Source organism: Pinus tabuliformis, chromosome 5_2 (assembly GCF_031772625.1).
Source record: "Pinus tabuliformis cultivar Carrire ecotype Pingquan chromosome 5_2, CPIR1, whole genome shotgun sequence".
Classification (NCBI taxonomy): domain Eukaryota; kingdom Viridiplantae; phylum Streptophyta; class Pinopsida; order Pinales; family Pinaceae; genus Pinus; species Pinus tabuliformis.
Genome location: NC_142306.1, coordinates 806730938 through 806753115, shown reverse-complemented (window position 1 = coordinate 806753115; position 22178 = coordinate 806730938). Strand labels below are relative to the sequence as shown.

Here is a 22178-nt window from a genome sequence, read left to right as displayed (position 1 = left end):
TGAAAATTAGAAAAAAATGAGAAGTATGGATTGGGATATGAGTAGACTACAACTTTCAAAGACCCAAGTACTATCACTCAACCCATGAGTGATACTACTTGATAGAAGATAATGATAAGCATCAAGGTAAAACAAGGCAAAAGGCACAAATTTAGACCATCATAATCCATTATTATGATTGCCGCTTTCATGGCAAGCATACAAGGCATTAACACTTAATGTAAAGCAAGGAAATAATGCAACTCATATATGTCAAGCACCGTAATCATCGATGTGAGTGATCCAGACAAACTGTGTGAGTGATCCAGACAAACTGTGGGAAGCATCATTGGCAAACTGTTTGTGGAGAACCATGGATCTCATTTGTGGAATTGGAATTGTAGTATATGAGAGAATTGGAATTGTAGTACGTGAGAGAAAGTCTCCTTTAGTTACCCCTGGATGTGCGGGCATAACAATGCCTACATGACAAAATAAACAATAGAGGGGGCAGGCCAGCTGCCACGATGTGAGCCATATATTAGAGGCATTGTATGAGGAGAAATATTGTTGTCCGTTGCTGCGATTATAGGGATTGATGGACTATAATTTCATTTGCAGCAGGAAATTTTAGTGGTGGCGATCAATATTTTCACTCACATTTATACTCAGATCATACATGGATCTTGATTGCAACTCACATCATTTATAAATGAAAGAAACAATATTCCAAACTGGCAAAACGTCATTCATATATTTCACTCAATTATTGAAACAATGTTTCACTGCTAAATTATTGTCAAACATCATATATACCATTTTGCAATGTCAGCAATCTCAATCTTCAGTACCCACCAATCAAAAGATTGAAAAGCTTAAAATCTATGCGCCCTTCAATCACTAAGTGGTGGGGGAACTAAATACTTCCCAGTCAATAAGAACAAGCAATTGAAAAGTCTTGGTACAAAAGCTGAGATATTCGAGAAGCGCATGAAGTGTGACATATATTTGCCACACAACACATGGACCTGTTTGCCAATTGTGATTATTTTACAACTTTACAAATCAAGAACATAAGGTAACAGAACTTCAGATTTTGAATTTCGTTAAATTTGCATAATCAATCCACGTCAGCATTGACTGACCGAAAGACCAATTATCGTGTGTATTTACATGTATGATTTAACCAACTAAGCTTCAGTGTGTTCTCTATCTTCCACTTCCTTGAGTGTTGTCTCCAGATTTTGATGATCATCTCTACTAAGTTCATTAAATGCTGCTTGAAGCTTTGGCATAACCTTTGCTAACATCAGCCTGAAACCAACCGAACTGTTGTTCTCTGAAACTGAGTCAGAATTCCGTGACACTTCTGAGAGAGATCCAACTTCAGCACCCTTCATATATGCATCACATGCGGCAAGAATGGACTGACTACGTCTTCGGAAGTGGTCTTTTACGAAGCTTTCAAAATGCTGCATCCAACAAAATAAATGAGTGACTTTATTGAAATTACTCAAAAATTACAATGAATTAAACCAAGATACGAATTCTTCCTCGGTAGAAAAATCTGGAGTACCTGTGGAGGTCTATGTAGAAGATATAACATCAGCTTGCAGGTAAGTAGAAAAGAATTTTCATTGTATGCAACAGAATTCTTCTCTCCTTCAGCGGTACCAATTTGCTTATCATATCCTGCTTCATTGAAGTATGGTCTGGCATTTAGTACAAGACCTTGAAGAGAAATGAGGACCTGTAGAATGCTTGAAATTTTGGGGTCCCATATTTCATTTCCTCTGCCAGTCCATGTGTTCAGAAGACTCAAGCAGACTTTTCCAGTTTCATATAAATTGGGATTCAATTTAAGCCCGTGAGAATGATAGTAGACTGCCTGCAAAGTTTTGTCACCATTAAAACCAATCTTGAAATAAACAAAAAAAGGATGATACTAGCTCCAAGGTTCAACCCTCTCCACTAAGGCGTTATGCCTGGGAAGGTCATGGGATCCATTCCCACTGAGTCCTACAGTGTTACCAGCTACTATAGCAGTGAGTAGTTAGAAACGTGCTACATCCAGGAACCTGGGAAAGAGGGAGAATTGGTGGGAAACTGGCAAGATACCAGCTTCCTCGCTCTAAATGCTTAAATGCGGGAGGGTGAGATTATTTCTCCAAAAAAGGGATGATACTTCAATAAATCATCCATTGAAGACCAAACTGGCCAGAACATGGACAAAAATATCACTTTATTGAAACATCTAAGGAAAAACTACTTTCAGTCAAAGTAACAAACTATTACCGGTGGTGCCTGAGGGTAATCAGGTGGAAGATAAATATCAAAGAAGAAAAGGCCATCTTGATATGGAGACCCACTGGCTCCAAGAATCACAGCCCTGAGCAAATCCATACGATCCTCATAGACTCGCACATAAATCATGTCTGTCCAGTCACAATAAGGGTTTTTAAGGCATGCTAGTATGCATAATTCAGTTAAATTTTTTATTCCAATAAGAGAGAAAGCAAAAAAATTAAATGCTTACCAGGTAAATTTTTTTCAAGGATACTCCACTCTTGCTGAACTTTCTTTGACCACTTTCTATCATTAGAACTCTGCTTAGAAGATATTGAAATATTTAACATTGTTACAGTAAAAAGGCAACATCATCTTGATTCTTAATATCAAGCAGAACAATACAAGACATAAACGTACTACACTGAAAATGTGCGACAATCTTGCATACTCTGAAAATACCTGGGTTGTTTCATTCAAAAAGTTATGGTCCAGAGGGCCCTTCACACTGTCAAAGTGTTTGAACTGGTCATCTTTGCCAGAAAAAGACAAGCTATGCATTTGATCTGAATTGAGCTTCATATGGGTAGGCATACTGCCTGTTGAATACTCTCCTGTGGAAACTTGCACTCTGTTTTGGAAACTTTGCACATCTTCCTCATTTATGTGGCCACTACATTCTACCCTGATTTTAGAATCTGTCACCTCTGATGCTATAGGCATAGTAGTCAAACCATCTTCAATATGTTCCAATTGATGACTCTTGGAATCTCTTATAAGTTGTTCACATTCAACATTGCTCATCTCCATCTCGTCAGAGTTCTTTTCAAGTCCATTCTGCAGAGTAGTCTGCTCCTGAGAATTTGCATCCATGGTATTTGATGAGCTCTTGGAACCTCGAAATCCAAGAAGACCAGTGGCAAGCCTAGCAACAAATCCAAATGCTGCTCGAGGTATTGACATGCCACCATTGCTACTATCGTTCAAGTTTTCATCTGATGTTATAGTGCCCATATCGTTATTTCCATCAGTAGTAATTGGGTTTGGAATATCTTCTACAACCTGTTCCAGCTGTTCATTATAGACATGTCACTAGAAAATATATTTAAACAAACTACCTAAAAAGTCGATCAATCTGATCAAAATAAATCATATTACCTCCTTATCAGCCTCAAATGCATCTCTTGTATTATCATCAACAGTTTCCCAACTTGCAGCATCATCACCATCCTCATCACCATCATGAAAACTACTTTGAGTTGATTCCATATCATCCTCCCTGCCAACTACAAAAATCGTTTGTGGTCCAACCTATACCGTACAAACAAGCATTAAAATGAAGAACAGTGAATAGGAAACAGTGATGGCTAGAAAATTGCACATAACAGAAAACAGCACAAAGAAAATGCATGCATAGATTACCTTTAGTTACATGAAAAATATGCATAGTAATATTAGTATAATGGTCATATTGTTATATATAGTTTAGAATAGATTTAAGTTAAAGATCAGTTAAATCAGACACTTCCAAGGAAGCAGCACCGGGGAAGTCTTTGAACACTACAGATCCAAATCAGAACATTCCAGGCCCATCCATTATGGACCAAATGGAACAAGCCCCATCTATGGAGGTCAATATCCCTTAGGTATCCTTTTTATTGACAACACTGGAATCAAAAGCCATCATTTGCAGATTTAATGGCTTCTGGCCAAAACCTGAAGCACTACATCAGTGGATGTTTTCTTTATGGACACCTAATTGTGATATTTACCATGCTCGTAGTACAAATCGATACACAAAATGAAGGGCCTTGGCTCCGGGGGAGAGTTGGACTATCAATTGCTATGTGGTTTCCAAGGTTTGATGCTGCATCCATGGTGGTTACTAGCTTACTACTATGTCAGTTTGTGTTAGACTCCCAAATCTTCCCCTACCTTTCTGGCACCATTAAGTCCTTGAAGACATTGGGAATAAATTGGGCAAATTAAAAAAATGGACATGGGAAGAACAGAAAAAGGAATTTTCACTTTTGCTAGGATTTGTGTGGAGATAGATCTTAGCAAGGCACTACCAGATCACATCACTATGAAGCACAAGAATTTTCACTGGACACAAACTTTAGATTATGAAAACATGGCCTTCAGATGTCGTGTGTCATCTACAAAACACATGTCCTATGGCAAAGAAGATCCCAAAAAGGAAAAAGAAGCAGCCAAACAGGCCAAAAGGACGGCAGTTTAGTGATCCTCCACTTTCGGAAGACGACGAGGAGGAAAATAAAGACTCAACCAACACAAACTGAAGATAAAATGGAGGGGGGATGTGGTTCAAGTTGGATTTGCCTCCTCGCCAACTATGGCTCCAAATGTAGAACATCAACCCTCAATATGTCCATCCATAAATAGAATTTTTCTATTTATTTGTGTTCTTTTTGGCATATTATATGTTTTTTGCCATTTTCCTACCACATATAATCATATTTCTGATCTCTTGAAAAGTTGTCTTTTTTGTGACGCATAATGCATACACACGTGTATTTACAAAGTGTAATTTATATTTCTATTAATGAAAATTATGGGTTTTTTCTGCAAGAAAAAAAAATAATAATGATAAAAAAGCCAATTAATCACTGTATTTTTGAGGTTGTTTATAACTAATTTATTTGATTTAGATATATTAATAATAATGGAAACTTTTTCTTTTAATTTTATTATTTATTTTAATATATTATATAATGTTCCAATTTATTTTATTATTATTTAATTTCATAGTCGTTTGAATTTACCATTGCATCTCTACTATAAACATATGGTCTGTTGATCTCACTTTCCATTCTTTTCCCGATGATGAACCTCAGTATGGGTTTGACACGCATTGATACAAAAACTGATGTGATCTATCTGGACAAGTTTTGCTTAATAATAAATTAGTACTAAATTCAAATTTGTAAATGATATAAACATTATTCAAATTAAGATTCAGTAATGATATACACTGATTCATAAAAAATAAATTAAATAGAAACAGTAAAATATTGATATATTGATTTAAATTCATCATTCTAGGATCTTATTAGCACCAAGAAAAATAGTTGATACTGAAGTCTAACTCCAACTCAAAATTAGTAAAAAGTGTCGAGTCAAAGACTCAATCTGATGTCAGGTATCTGGAATCAAGACTCAAAAGTTAAAACTGAAAATTGACAATGGACAATAAGCATCAAAGAGAGAGAAAATAAAAGGTAAATAAAAGTGAAATGAAAGTGTTTTTTTTTATTTTTATCTTTCATTTCAAAGCCTTTATTGGCAAAAATTTGGGGGTAATGCCCAGATGCACCCTTTTACTTGGGGGTAATACCCAAAAGCACCCCTTTTCAAGGACGACGCCCAAAAACAATCCTTTTGGGGAACACCTAGAAGCACAAATTTTCTTTTTCTTTTTTTGTGGGGGAAGGGGCAAGGGTGCACCCATAAGTCCCCCTTCGGGAAACATGTCCCACGCATTGGGGAAACATTTATCCCTAGTGTTTCCCCATGTTCCCCAAAAAGGGAATGTTGCGAAACATTCCCCTAGGTGTCCCCCCATCTGGGAAGCATGGGAAAAAACATGAGGGCCACTGCCACACTCTCCACCCCAGGAGGCGCATCCCTATGGAAAACTGATTTATTATAAGTGACTTAAACAATTAAAAGTAAAATAAATGTTACCAACATTGCGATAATATCATGATGTCACAATTTTTTGGGAAAAACAATATCATCGACAGTAAATAGTGGAGCTTTTTCAAAACAAAAATATCATGACAATATCATGACAATTGAAAATATTACCAAGTCCATGGACAGATGTGCATAAGTGATTTTTTAGGTTTTTTTAGCTCATTTGGCAAACAAAAGAAGGGTTTGGAGAGCAAAGGAGGAGACTGGTTTTGTTTGAGCCAAGGATGAGATCACCATTTTCCTTTGCCATCACCATGTTTCTTTTGGAGTGGAGATTGATTTCCCTCAACTGTGGACACATTTGTAGGGAATCCCATGGTGTATTTGCAGGTATGTCCACTTCCCTTTTTTTAATTTTTGATAGGTTTTGCATGCCTATCAATTCTCTCTAGGAGATCTACCATTTATGTATCATTCAATTTTGTATTATTATGGAAAACTGATTTATTATAAGTGACTTAAATAATTAAAAGTAAAATAAATGTTACCAACATTGCGATAATATCATGATGTCACAATTTTATCATCGACAGTAAATAGTGGAGCTTTTTCAAAAACAAAAATATCATGACAATTGAAAATATTACCAAGTCCATGGACAGGTGCATAAGTGAATTTTTAGGTTTTTTCAGCTCATTAGGCAAACAAGAGGAGGGTTTGGAGAGCAAAGGAGGAGACTGGTTTTGTTTGAGCCAAGGATGAGATCAACATTTTCCTTTGCCGTCACCATGTTTCTTTTGGATTGGAGATTGATTTCCCTCAACTATGGACACATTTGTAGGTATGGACATCAATTTCCACTGTTTTTTTGTTTTTTAAAGATTTTTCATGAGGTTTACTTTACCCATTAGTTTTTTGTCATCTTTTGAAGGAGAGCGCGTGTTTTGTTTGCCATCATAAATTTATTGTGAAGTGGGGAGGGAATCCCATGGTGTATTTGCAGGTATATCCTCCCTTTTTTAATTTTTGATAGGTTTTGCATGCCTATCAATTTTATCTCTAGGAGATCTACCATTTATGTATCATTCAGATTTGTATTTTTTAATGCAATTTTTCATATTTTGATTCTAAGAATGTTGATTTTAAATTTTTTTCTATTTTTTTACCCTAACTTTAATAATTTACATTGAAGACTAAAATGCCAAGACATTTGGATGCTATGTGGGAATATGGTGACCCCAAGGGGGAATTCAATAGGCAAAATTTGAATTGCAATTTACGAGGTCAAAATTTTAAAATTTTGTTTTGTAAGTTATGTGATCAAAAATTGACAAGGAAGTCCCCTGGTTACCACCTTGCACAAATTTCACGACATAAAATAGAAATATAGAAGCAAGCCTAAAAATCATCTGTATTGCAAACAAAGCTCTTGCAGATATGGATGTAGCCAAAAGGAACAAGCAAGCTGTGAAAAGTCAAGTTACAAGGGGAAGAGTTACAAGAACCCGGGGGGAGGAAGTGACAATGGTTCTTCAACATCATCTTCCACAATGGTCAGCCCTTTATCGACCTCATTTTTCTTTGTTCCAAGAAAAACACTTGGTACACAACCTTCCATCAAGTCAATGTTTAAAATAAAAGAGAAGGAATAAGTTGACAAGCTGGTGGGTAGGTGTTTTTTATGTAGTGATATTCCTTTCAACATTGCTAATAACAATCCAGTCTACCAGCACATGTTCAATGATGTTACTATTGTTGCTGCGGGGTACAAGGCCCCTTCCTATGATGAGTTGAGAGGGCCTATTTTTCAAAATGAAAAGGCCAATTGCACTACTAGGTTGGAGGAGTTTAAGGCATCATGGGAACACACTGGATGCACTATAATGTCAAATGGTTGGAGTCTGGACTGATAAAAAAGGTAGGACCCTTCTTAACTTCTTATTTAATTGTCCCGAGGAGAAAATGTTTATGTCCTGTGCAACTTTGACTACAGTTAAAACGCTTAAAAGGGTAGTCAGAACTGAATTTCAAATAGAACAACTTACTGTCACAGACAATAATATATCAAATTTAACACCTAAGCCACTAGAAAACTCAAATGAAGGAAACCAGTACCAAAATTTACTTAAATACTGCATTGTTAATGAAGCCAATCACAAAAGAGTCAACATCAATGTAACAAAGAATAGATCCAAGCAAAAACAAGAGAGCACTTACTTTTGAAATCATTCCATCTGCCCACATCACTTCAATATCCCCGTCTTTGAGACCTATAATATTCCCAATCGAGGACAAATCTGATTCTTCGGTATTCATACCTACTTTAGCCTTACACCTTCTTGAGGACCCTTGCTGGAAAATTTGCTCTGTACTTTTGGTGTCATTTACATATTTTGGCTTCAGTTCAATTTCTTTATCATCACCAGACTGATCCTCAAAGGCCAGACCAGCCTTAGCTTTTTGTCTTTTTCTCAAAGATCTCTGTTCTGAAGATAGTTCTGTTCTAATACAATACTCAGGTTTTGGCTCCATTTCACAATCTTTCTCAATGTTTGAATCATTTTCTGTTTTCATACAATTCTCAAGTGGTGAGATGTCTTGACACACCTTATCATCAACTGATGATTCAACAACACCAGACACTTCTGGTAGCTCTGCAACAGAGGGCAGTCGAATAACAATGTCCCCAATACAATAATTGTAATCTGGGTGCTCAATTAGCTCATAGACACTTACCACTTCTTCTTTGTCAAATTCTCTAGGGTTTTCCGGCTGCAACATAGGTTTCAGCCACCTCACTACAGCTGTGCGCTCTTTTGAATTGACACTTTTCACAACTGCTACACGCTTTGATTCCAGATCTTCTACATCCTCCTCTGAGCCCTTCTCCAGCACATATTGTTCAGGCCAGAAATCATGCTCACCAAGATTATCCACATGAAACAAAACCTTGGAATCTATTCCAAAGGATGTTGTGCCATCTTGCCAGAGTATATCAACCTTAGTCTTAGTGTTCACAACGACAAGTGCCCGTTCAAGAATGTCTTCTTTTTTGTGAACTTTCTTATCTCGCCTGACTCTGCGTTTACGATATTTCTTGCGGTGTAAAACCCAGTTGTCAGGCATCGAAGATTTTGAGCCTGAACAAGAAGGAATACAAGAATCCAAATTGGATACAGTGTCATTCCCAACTGATTCCGAAATTGTAGGGACACCAGAATCTGAAGCAGGCAAAGTGTGATTCCCTACAAGTGTTTCTGTGTTTCTATCTGGTGCCGTATCTTGCTTGGCAGTGGCAGTTATGCCTAATATTCTCCTTTCAGATGTGGGAAGGAGACACCAATCACCTAGTTGCCAATTTGCATATGAAAAACAAGACAAGAGCCTCAACTCTTTAGGATCCTGCATATCTGCAGGGATGGTTGTTGACTTCGAATTAGGGCCAGGATTTGCTGCAACGATCCAGTAAACATATACTGATCCCACCTCCACATTACTTATTGTGCCTTCCATGCGACTCGCCTTCCATGTACCTCGCAACCATCTAGCATTCTTGAAAACCACTGAAGAACTACCTCGTACACGCTGACCTGGATAGTAATCATAATCTGTATCTCCCAAAAGGCTCCTGGAAACAGGCATGAGGCGTTCTGGATCAGCCCTCATTATTTTACACTTTGAACCATCATCAAACAAAACCGTCACATTATCCACAACCTCAACCACTCTACCCAGCCAAGGTCCATGAAGCACGTAATCACCCTCTGCAAAGGCCCTTATCGGTCTTAGTTTCCTGCTGGAGACATTTTGTTTAATTTCTTCGGTAGCTGACTTCAGATCTACCAAAATTTCAACATTAACTACTGTGCCTATCTGCCCTTTCGGATCTGAAACAGCTGCAACAATGTCACCATGCAAGAAGCTCCTGTCAACTACCACAAGATCTTCAATTTTTTCATTTGTCTCTGAAAGGTTTGACCAAACTACTCGTGCATGATCCCCGGAAAGAGATTCAGCATCATCCTGATCTTCATTATCACTATCAGAATCTGAATCACCTGCAACTTTAGTTACCAATCCAAACACACCCTCTTCTGAAGCATGTTGGATTACATCTTGTCTGTAAACACTTGCAATAGTTGGCTTTTGACAACCCTTCCGTGAAGACTTTGTCAAACCACCTGAGGAGCTTTCTTTCAACTTTCCTGAAGCTAAGGAGCTTTCCTCCCCCGATTGCCCAGCAGCCAAAGAGCTTTCTCCCAATTGCCCTGTAGACATAGATGTGCACTTCCCAGCAGAAACACCTGTTGGTTCTAATTCGCAGGTCTCTCTTGAATAACTATCAGACTTGCATAAAAGGCTTTCTTTACACATTTCAGTGGAATTAAATGGCTCTTTCAGTGAGCAGACGGTATTCTCCGGTAGTGTGGCACAATCTCTGTCATCATGAATGTCTCCCATTGTAGCTTCAATTGAATACAAACAAACTTTGAGATGCAATATGAGCAGGGATATCTTTAGTTGTAAGCTTTGATACTTAGAAATGTCCAACTCCGTTCTGTTTTGGATTTTCATTGCAACAAAATAGTTGTCAAAACATTTTATTTGCGATGTAATGAATCAGCACAATGCACAAAATTTGCATACCAGAATTGGCCAAACGAAAATATTAATACTATAAAGACATTTTGAGACATAAATAGCACCCATGAAAGAAGGGCTAGGCAACATAAAACCATGTTAATCCTACAAATAGACTAGACGGGCTTTCCAGAGTTATATACCATAAGAAATATACCATAATAATTATATCCTGTAATTGTTGTTCCGACATTCAAACCTGAAAATGATGCGTATAGATTACAACTAAACCCTGAAACCTAACAAGTGATACGTAAAATTTGAAGTTGAAAGGAAAAAGAACTACTTCATTAAAGAAAATAACCTCTAAACAAAGAAATCAATACCAGCAAGCAATAATAAATATCACATATGCACTTTAAGAACTATATACATAAAATGCCCTTTGGATTTGTTTTATTTCTCATACTCTGTTCAGAAATCAGATTACACCTCAAACCAAATAGAGAAAAATGTTGAACAGTTCTCATCTCAGGTATAATAGAATTCCAATGGCATTGCCATCAAAAGTTGTGCCAAGCTTGTTACGGTTTTTACAGTTTTGAAACCTCAATTTCAATTTTCTTATGTCTAAATTAAAGGATGTATCTTTAATTTCAATACTTGAAAATAAACGCACTTCAGAGCTATTGTATTGCTCAAAACAGCAAGGAGAGTTAACATAAGATGAAGACCAAGTAAGGAATTTTTTCCAAGACCAATATTGAAGGATTCTCATCTTATTAGGAGAAAAGGACTCTCTGAGGCAAATTACACCCTTGAACCTCTCAATTTAAGCAAAGCCTCCTTCAATAGCCTCTAGTATTAGATGAGTTGCTCAAAGTTAACCAGGCATGGCAGATGGAAGGTCTCCAAAGTTGGAAGGTCTTTCATGTGAATTCCACAAACAATGGCCTCTCAAAAGTCAAACTAATCCCTAAGGGTCTCAACCAATTTTGAACATGTGACCTACAACCCACAAGGAGCAAACATGTCACAAGTGAGATTTGAACCTAGTTGCAGAGGATAACAACTTTTCTGCTTAACCACTGAAGATTGGAAGTGTAGATAGAAGTGGAGTGGGAAAACCAATGCTTTTACAAACTGTTTTCAAAATTTGTTGAAGGCCCATACAACCCACAAAAAGCCATCCTTCAATACATGAAAAAAACCCAAAACAAACCAAAAAAAACAGTGGGGATGATGATATTATTTAGTTACAGTGGTATCAAGCAACATGTTTTGTACATTTCCAAAAAGGTAATTGTTGTATTGACAAAATTAACTCGACAAAAGCTAGAACATTTAGGTTGCACTTAGCTCATATGGCATTAGGAGATTGTGATCGCATATGGGCAACTAGTACCAGCACCACTCTTTCAATAGCACGACGTTACAGTTCACATTTGATGTGAGCACTCTTGCTTGTCATTCACAGCACACATTGATGACATCCTTCCAGACTTCTACTACATGATTATTCCATTTCACACAATGGATTTGCCCAACAGACTTGCTTGTCACTAGAGGTATTGCACATGCAACTGATATACATGATGATAGCGCCCCTCGGTTTTAGTTGTTTGCTTCAGTTATATACTATGGCTTCTTGGTGTTTTGGTTCTTGCTTGTATTTAGTGTTACTGTTTCTTATATATTTGTGCTTGTGGTTAATCTTAGGTGTAATTTAATAACACATCACAACGCTCAAGTTTTTTATTTTTTGCCTCTGGTACCATGGGGGGCATAATTTTCCTTTACATAAGTGTCATCATCTCTTGAGTCAAGTTGTACTACTAGAGACATATACACTTCTTCATCCTCTCATTAACATCCATAAACATTTATCATATTCCCACTCATGATTGATTTATCATATGTCATATGATGAAGGTGTATCATTATTAGTCTCGTGAGGAAAACCTCATCTAAAAGCTATGAGCTCGGCATAAAGTAGCTAAAATGAAAAAAGATAAATAATAAAGCTTGAGCCATGCCACCTCACAATGAGACCAATGCCTCTAGTCCCATGCACAATGCATATCTAAAGAAAAGGGACCAAATAAAAATAAAAGAAAAAAAGAAAGAAAAAGGGAAGCAAAGGGGTAGTAAGAAAAAATGCCAAGATTCAAGAAACAATGCTAAGCACTTCCTCATCTTTAAAGGCACTCATGGATGAACATCTTTAAACACCTATGTGTGGCTGTGGTAGACAATTCAAAAAATTCCCCTCCCTTGACATCATATACCTTTTGGTCTTAGGAGTTGTCACATGTAATAGAGGTTAAGGTTGTCCCCACCATGGTAAAACTTAGGCACATCATAAAAACTAAGTAACATTATGTTTTAGTTATAGGAAGTCACTCTGATGTGCACTACTTAATAGCATGTATATTGAGGCCTAACTCTCACTATAGGTGGGCACCTTGCAGTGGGAACCATGTATTTGCCTTGAGATTTGTGTACTTGCATCGATATCCATTTTTTTGTCTTTGATCCATGACAATACCTTGCGAACCATGTATTCAAATTAGGATGTGTACCTACATTGGAAGTTGCAACATTGCACTAGATATCATGACACAAGTTCCACATCATCATTTGCAGATGTGTTGACCTTCTTCAAGACATTGCCTTGCTTCTAGATCATGGAGACTTATCATGGAGTGCACTTGTCACTTATTTGTCCATTTGTCATTGTTCATGGAGAAAGTGGAGCATTTTGGTGGGGTGCACCTTCTATCTAGGATGTGCACTCAAATTGAAAATTGCAACATTGTACTAAATATCATGACACGAGTTCCACATCATCATTTGCACATGTTGGCTTTCCTCATGATGGTGCCTTGCTTCTAGATGATGTACACATCATCATGCCTATGCATAGCCTTTGCATTCCAATCTTGCTCTATTTCTAATGATCTGACCTTGCTCGCTATACTTTGTTGTATGGTCAAATTCAAATTCTACTAAGTTAAAAACATTTAAAGGTAAACAATGAATGTGAAGTGTTTCTTCCCTGTTGCACACAAGTTTAAAACATTGAAATTTGATTACAATTAAAGCATCTGCAATAACTTACATCTGAAAATTTTTGCCACCAAGAGTTTCTCTTTGAATTTTGATCCAGTTACCTACGACATACCACTAGCTCAAGTATATGCAACATTTGTTGAAGATGTTTCCATGCTCCCATGATCTTTCATACTCTTCAAACTTCAATTGTGTATCATCTTCAATAGTCTTAGTTGTTGGAGCAATAAATGAATTTGCTTAAGCTCAAAGTATATGCAACATCTGTTGAAGATGTGTCCATGTCATTCAGCCCAAGCTCCTCATTCTGCTCCCATGATCTTTCATACTCTTCAAACCTTAATTGTGTATCATCTTCAACAGTCTTAGTTGTTGGGGCAATAAATGAATTTGCAAGGGCATCATCTAGAATTAGTGTCCAAAGTACCTCAACTGAGAATCAAAATCTTGCCCCTTGCTTTGTTTCCATTCATCTGCACTATCACCAATACTAAATCCATGCAATCGCTTCAGACTCAGTAATTCCAACCATAAGCCCCTTAACTGTTGTAACAAGACCACCAAGAGTACCAGGTGTAAGCTCCAAATCCAACTCTGATACAATAACAATTGCAATGTCACTTAAGACATCCCAACTAAGGTCACTTCTCAGGAATACTACCACCTGGCTTAAGCTCAAAGTTGCAAAATCCACAGAGATCACAGGTTTAAGCCATAATGATCACTTCCTTGAAGTATGGAATGTTTGTGGCATACATCTGAGTTTCACATCTTACTGCACATGCTCCACAAGTTGCTGGAAAAGTCATCACCTCCTCTGGTGCTGAATACTTGAATGTTGTTGTTGGATATACTCTTCTACATTCTTCCTGAGGTGCTTGTAGTTCACCTGCAACTCTTAGGAGCAGGCAGTCCCTCACCAGTTGAAAGAGTTCCACATTGTGCTACTTCAAATTCCGATTTTGGAACCTTTACACAAGCAGAATATAATTTGACTACTTGTCAGTTCATTACCTCCAAATAACCCTCTGGAACTTGCAATGTATAGCAACATCCTTGAGGTCATAGTTTCCAAACAAATTAAACTTCATTGTTCTTTTCATCACAATGGAGGCATTCAAACCATGTGCCATCAATGCCAACACTACTAACACATGTGTCACCTATTTGTCCATTTGTCATCACTCATGGAGAAAGTGGATCATTTCGATGGTGTGCCTTCTATCTAGCATACCCTCACATGCGATGGTTATTGTGGCTTAGTGAGACATTTATGATGAAATTCCCACTTTCCTAACACATATTCCCTCACATGTGTGAGGTGGTTTGGGTTGTTACAACATATTCTTGGGAAAACATTCTCATTTATTAGCACATGTATAAGGTAATTGAGGTGGTTACAACTGGTTTGAACATTTCTGGGAGAGAGCCCTTCTTCCTAGCCCCATTCACACATGTGAGGTGGTTTCTAGAGATTTTTTTGGGGCGCACCTCTTTTGAGCTCATATTGCTTCACATGTGTGGGTTGTTATGAGTTTATTGCATCTTGTTGGAGCATTTTGTGGGGACACACTTCTTTCTTGGACCATATACACATGTATGAGGTGATCTTTTACTATTTTAAGGAGAGTTAGTTGTGTGACGATTGGGTCAACCTTCCCTAGAAGGAAATTTGTTACGATTTGACCTCATCCATTTGCTATTTTGAGGGTACCCACTTGATTGAGGTGTTTATCTTATCTTGTTGTACATGTAGCCTCCAGTACACTATATTTTATTATTTTTTTACCTCATCCTCTCTAGTTACTTAGAGGAATTACTATTTTGAGGATAGTTGGTTAGAGGTTTAGTATTATTTTATTTTGAGGTTGTTGAGCTCTTCATCTATGTTACCCACCCCAAAATGGGTAACCCTATAGGAGAAAACTTTTCTCCTATTCTTGATAGCCATCTAGTCAGCCACATAGCCAATAGCCCCTAACAGACACCACTAGTTGATGATATATCATGTATCTCCACCACTTGCATCAGCCATATGTTTCTCACCCATCCAGCGTCCTCTCAAAAGGTATTTTAATCATTTTTCAATCAAGTGCTTATGCTTGTTTGTTTTTGGGTATTTGTTAGGAGGGGTTTTGACCATGATCTTGTTCTCTCACCTAAGTGGGGGGTTAATTTTCAATCCTAGTCTAGTGGGACCTCCCCTAATGGCCCAATGGGTATAGGAGGGTAACTATTTGGGAAGCCCTGATTAAGATAGTGCGGTTCCATCTATCCCTATGTCATACTTAACACTTTCCATCATACATTACAAGCCTTTATCTCACATCCATTCTTCAAGTTCAACTGACCATTGGTTCCTTGGGATTTGGCACCCATATGTCCACATATCTGGGTAGGGCTCGGAAACCTTGCCCTAGGAGGTTGAAGCATCTAAAAGAAACAAAAAGAGCATATCATGGCCACAAGAAAAGCAAAATCAAAAGAAAGAATATCAAAATGCATAATATGGGCAAGGACATGCTTCTACATCACATTGGACACCTTATAGCACTTGGACATGCCATTTGGATGTTATTTCATGCATGACATTAGCCCTAGAAGGCTAACAACTCCAGGTGTGGGCTTATTTGAGTAATTATGACTAAATCGAATGGGTTGGCTTGCAAACCAAGCATATGTTGTCATCAAACATGTTTTTAGGGGCTTATTAGTCTAATTAGATGTCATCCTTCTCATATAAATAGAGGAGAAGATCATGCATTCTATTTATCATCACTTGTGACTAATTCAGCCCTCTTAGGAGAAATTATCTTGGATCAATATTGGATTATACATGCATTCCTCTTGTAACTATACCTTGTTATTGTTGAATTTTTTATCTTATGTCTAATGTATGGAATGTATTGGTAATCAAGAGGTGAAGCAGGGGTTCAAAGTGACTATTGTCAAGATGTTCATACTTGATGTGTGCATGATGGTTCAATACTAGTTTCTTTCATCTACAAAATTAACTAGCCCCTATGAAACATTTGACACAAAACAAAACAACTTACACAATTGAGTGGTGGAGAACGCAAGAGCATGAAGCCCTAAAGCTTCATTAGCTCATTTGTCTAGTATCTCATATTGGCTACAACTAAAAAGCACTAGTCCCTAAGTTGCATGATACAAGGAAACAAGTACGTGTTTTTGAAAAAAGTAAAAACAGACTGGAAATGTGACCCCCAAAAAATTTTGGAAACATGGGAACAAGTTGGTCTTAATGAAGACGAGTGTGCTCAAGTACAAAGCCAATTAAGCAAGTACATCAATGAATATGGAGTCTTTCTTAACTTGCATGCAATTAAAGATCAAGATAGGTTGAATCCTAGTGGATGGTGGAACGTGTATGGCTCCTCCACCACACACCTGCATAAATTGATGGTGAGGGTGCTTTCACAGGTTGTTAACACTTCTACAAAGAGGTATTGGAGCACACCTATAGCTTCATCCATAACATGAAGAGAAACAACTTGAATGTAGACCAAGTAGAAAGCTTGGTTTATGTGCACTACATGTTGAAGTTGCTGCCCCATTATCATGATGCAGTGTAGAATGATAAAACATATGTGACTTGGGCCAACCAACCAAAGGAGGCTAATTTGTAGGATGAAGCCATAGTTTTATAATGATTGGAAGTTGAGCCATTGGGTGACATGATGGTGATCACGTTCATGGAGCAAACATACCACCCCATCCACTAGAAGGTTTCACAATGCAAGAGATGTATTTATCTTTACAACAGCCAACATTACATGGGGGGCATGTAGTTGCTAGTTGTGTTCTGTGAACAATTCCAGCTACTCCTGCTCCTCTTCTTCATAGATCACAAGAAAAGAAACTAGAAGTTTATTGTGGCAAGAGAAAAATTGTCAAACATCTTTGAGGAGACAACATAAGTAGAGAATCAAATTGATGGTGGGCCAAGTTACAACTACCATTCATGAGAGGAACCCTAAACTAGAGTTCTACACATAGCAAATTCAACTCATCATGCAATATAGGTAGGACAATATGAACTCACTGCATAGTGCCTTTGATACGTTTAATCATTAGTGGTATATTAAAAGCATTGTGATAGTGCTTCTCATCGTTGATCAAAAGGTGAAGTAGGGGTCCAAAATGATTATAGACAAAATGCTCACAATTGACATGCAAGGATGATTTGGTAGCAATATCTTTCATTTGCAAAATCAAGAAGCTAATATGAAACATTCAGTACAAGAAAGAATCAACTTACCCAATTGAGCAGTGAAGGATACATGAGTTTGTTTGTCTACTATCTCAAATTGGCAGTTACTCTATAGCTAAGAGGGTCTAGTACACTATTAGCTTCATCCATTCTATTAGGACAAACAAACTTCCTCTAAAATAACATGGAGACTATTTTAAATTCACAAATCCTTATATCTTAGGAAATTGGAAAAAATCTTAATATTCAAAACATGTCAATGACTAGACGAGATGCCCTAAAGGAGACCTCACAAATAGATTGGGTTGATAGGAGCAAATTGGAATAGTTGGGGTGCCATTGGGCATCTTTAGCGAGACAATGGAACCAGATAGTGATATTGAAGGTCGTATGCACAAATATGCCTCTAAAGAATAGTTACAACACATGGAAGCAAAAGATGAAACACATGCTATTTAGTACTTAAGTATGCCTAGTGGCTTGTTCCTCTCTTTTTTCCTATTTAGTTCATGGTAGCATGGGTATATTAGGACACATACCAAATACATGCGGTGACGCCCCTAAAAATTTGGGGTACAATGGGGCACAAAAAATAGAGGACCCTACCCTAATTATACTTAATTGTATTAAATTTCTACTGATTACAAATTTCAAGTTTTAAACTAAATATTCCCCATTGAAAAAAGGAAAGGCGAGTTATAACATGATAAAATAACAAAATAATTCAAGGGAAACACTGAAAAAACATCTACAAGTGTGAGTTTTGATCTAAAAATCATAAAAAAGCATTATAATGGTTACACAAACAAAGGTGTTACAATGAAAAGAGTAATGAACATAAAGAACCTGTCCATCTAACAGGCATCCAAAAGTCATTTCTGACAGAAAATGCACAAAGAATATTTAAATAGTTAAACAACAACTTTTTTGTCACATCAATCTTCTCTTGGTATGGTGGTAGTCTAATTTGTGCCAGTTTGTCCTTGAAGACTGAGGTGCAATCCCGCAAAGCAGATAAAGCATCTATAATGACTTCTAGACCATTGGGATGGAGCCCTTTGCATTATAACTCGTGTGACTTCAGACCCAAAGCCTACTCATGCCCATGCCTCTTATTGCACTACCTCTGACAGAAAATGCACAAAGAATATTTAAATAGTTAAACAACAACTTTTTTGTCACATCAATCTTCTCTTGGTATGGTGGTAGTCTAATTTGTGCCAGTTTGTCCTTGAAGACTGAGGTGCAATCCCGCAAAGCAGATAAAGCATCTATAATGACTTCTAGACCATTGGGATGGAGCCCTTTGCATTATAACTCATGTGACTTCAGACCCAAAGCCTACTCATGCCCATGCCTCTTATTGCACTACCTCTACAAGTTCTTCAATGAGCAAACCTCAGCACGAAGTCAACAAATTGGTTTGAGAACATTGTGAGCATGAACATAGCCTCTCAACTAGCCCACCACAGCATATGGACAAAGATTTCCTAACCCTAGTTCGTACAATCTCAGAGGGGCCTAGACCCTAGCCTACCACTGATGGATGAATAAGAGTCAAGATAAACAATTAAGACCAAATTTACAAACGTCAAAAACATATTGGCAGTACCTTGCTACTGAAAAATATTATCCTTCTATTGTACAAGTATCTTGAGTCAACATTTTGTCACTTCCTTTCCCAAAGAAAAGTATAGCATGCCTATAAAACCTGTGCAGCTATGATGCTAGAGAAGCTTGTACAATATAATGGTTAAATGGCCGTTCCAAGACACAGGTCAGTAAAGACAAGGCCAACATTGTATTTTCCAATTTATTTAATTCGAGGAAAAGTTAGGTAGATGATCAAATAATGATCAAGTAATTCCGTTGTCAGACTAAAATTAACTAGAATCTGTGCAGTAATTCCCTTTTCTTGCAAACCTGAGGATCTACCGAAATTTTTACAGGGTCCTACTTTAAATTTTTATTTAACCAATTCCAATAACTTCCTAATATAAATTACTTGTAGATACAGGCTCTGCATAAAATGATCCTGTGTTGTTAAACATCTGGCATTGATTATCTATTTCATTTAAATTTTTAATCAAAATAATAGTCCTTGGTCAAGTATTCCTTCATTCATATACTCTATCTCACACCGAATAAATTGTTCCAAAAACCACTTAGTTAAAATGTTTCTTTCCAATTTTTGCAAAGCAATCTGAATTCATTTTTCTTCAGTTTCAGGCAGTTTTCTATTATTTTACTATGGTGAGGTTTAAGTCCACCAAATTATACTGAAAGGTCCATTGGGTTGAGCTCTAGTTGAAACTTGGCGGTGCTTTCCATGACGATGACCGAGTTTCAACACCAGGCAGCCATAGCCCCTGTGATAATGTGGTTGACTTAATCTTTCCGAGGTGTGAAGTCGCGTTGATGTGCCAAACACTGGTTCCATGCTAGTGGAAAGATGCTGCTAATGGTGGCCCCTGTGCTAATGCAATCTTTGCCAGTAAGGCCAGGGCTATGTACTGGGTGAATTTGATAGAACAGATATCCCTCAGTCGTGGCATTGTAGCCAGAGGCCATTGGATTGTGAAGGTCATATTCTCAATGAGTTCTATGTCCTATCAAAAAGGGTTCACCGGACAAAAGAAATTACAGATTATAATATTCTCTCGCCTGCAAAATATGGCCAGTTTTTATTGAATCGTTATAAATTCATTTCCTTCTTCAACCCAATAGATTCATCAGTTCGGATTTCATTTAAATCATTTAATTGACCTAAAACAGATTCAGTGGGCGTAGATTTCCGAACAGGGATCTGAAAGATCGACTGTAAATATTCGTGGAAAAATAAATATCTCACAACTAACGCAAGTAATATAAATGATCGAATGTAGTAGACATTTGAAGCCAAATATGGGAGATAAAAATTGGCAATTAACAAATCTAATTTTTGAAAAGAACCTAAAACCAGAACCAAAACAGAACCAAGGACCGAACAATAGCTAATAAAGTTTCCAGAATTTAATCAGAATCAATATCCAAAATGTTTGAAAGCCTCAAAACCACCACACAGATCCTTCCCTCCGAACAAAATAAATATCCAAATATGAATAAATTAACGACACTCTGACCAATTAAAGCATTGAACCACTGCATAATAAGAACGAAAATCTCTTCTAAAAGGGTCCTGAGATCGATTACCCACCAGCGAATCGACAGGTCCCGGGATCGCATCCGCCCAATTGAGAGAGGAGCTCCTGCAAGGCTGCACAGACAAGTTGAAATGAAAGGGATTGAAAAGAGGAAGAAAATATATTTGTATATATATAGGCTGCAGAGGAGCCGGATCGACCTGCCCTCCAACGGATAGGTAATAAACTTAATTCAAAGTGGCCGTATGCATACACCTTCCTAACTTCGTGCACCCGCTTGCCAACCCTTCCTTAGATTCTACCACAATTGTCATCCAAGCATATATATATTTCTGGTAAGTGGATCCCTTTTTGTTGGTTTGAGACCGTGAAATTTTGGAAATTATCTCAAAAGATTGTCACACAGAGTCTTTGAATAGTAGAGAATCTAACTTCGATTGGGTGTCTTAAATATAGTTTAATATAGATCCCTCTGGAATAAACTTCACGAATTTTCACTCTCATGTTTTGACATTTATTTTAATTCGAATTTTCACACTCCTATTTTGACATTTGTTTTAATTTTAAATTTATAAATATTTTGATCATTATGAGGGGATAATTGTTTTTTTTTTAATACAAGTGTATTTTTAAAGATTTGACATTTAAAATTAAAATAAATTCAAATTTGTTTGCGTATATTTTATTAATGGGTTCAAATTATTAATCTAATATATTTTATATATAAAAAAAAGGGGTTTTATAGTAAGTAAAAAAGAGATGTATTAATTGGGTTTAGTTTAGGTGATTAGGAGAAATATTGGTTTCATAATGAGTATTTTTTGTAATGGTTTCGAGCTTTGTTGTCTTAGTCATCATTTAAGTTAGCCCATATAATATTGAAGAAAAATTAATTATATTATTGAAACTATATATGACACAATCAAACAATACAATATCAATATCACTTAAATAAACATTTTGTGGATTGATTAACAATTTTGTATAAAATATCATATCAATTTCAAAAATTAGAAAAATAGCATGAACATAGCTCCATCTTAATTTTATATGTATTAAGCATTGTAAGGAATCACGGACCTTTGCTTAAATTTATGCACCTCGAGAGATTTATCTCTCTCAATTCTTGATAGATCTAGGATTAAGAATGATCTATATTATCATATGTTATAAGCAAGTATAACATGATCATTACACTCACTCACTCATGGTGGTCTACCTTA

The 22178-nt window shown here is 37.0% G+C and overlaps 1 protein-coding gene and 1 pseudogene across 2 annotated transcripts; both read right to left on the bottom strand.

Annotated features, from left to right (window-relative positions):
* Positions 1-955: 955 nt before the first annotated feature.
* LOC149161769 (putative ubiquitin-conjugating enzyme E2 23) lies at positions 956-21292 on the bottom strand. 2 transcript variants are annotated; one of them, XM_089437034.1, is made up of 8 exons: positions 21009-21292; positions 8143-10483; positions 3424-3576; positions 2728-3327; positions 2516-2585; positions 2275-2414; positions 1556-1867; positions 956-1451 (listed from the first exon to the last, which is right to left on the bottom strand). In XM_089437034.1, the coding sequence occupies exons 2-8, from the start codon at positions 10384-10386 to the stop codon at positions 1170-1172; spliced, it is 3801 nt and encodes a 1266-aa protein (XP_089293160.1). In that variant the 5' UTR covers positions 10387-10483; positions 21009-21292; the 3' UTR covers positions 956-1169. The 2 variants fall into 2 exon arrangements, with proteins under 2 accessions (XP_089293160.1, XP_089293159.1); XM_089437033.1 differs by having other exon boundaries at positions 2728-3336; positions 21009-21288.
* On the bottom strand, positions 13790-14644 carry LOC149161770 (uncharacterized; annotated as a pseudogene).
* Positions 21293-22178: the final 886 nt, after the last annotated feature.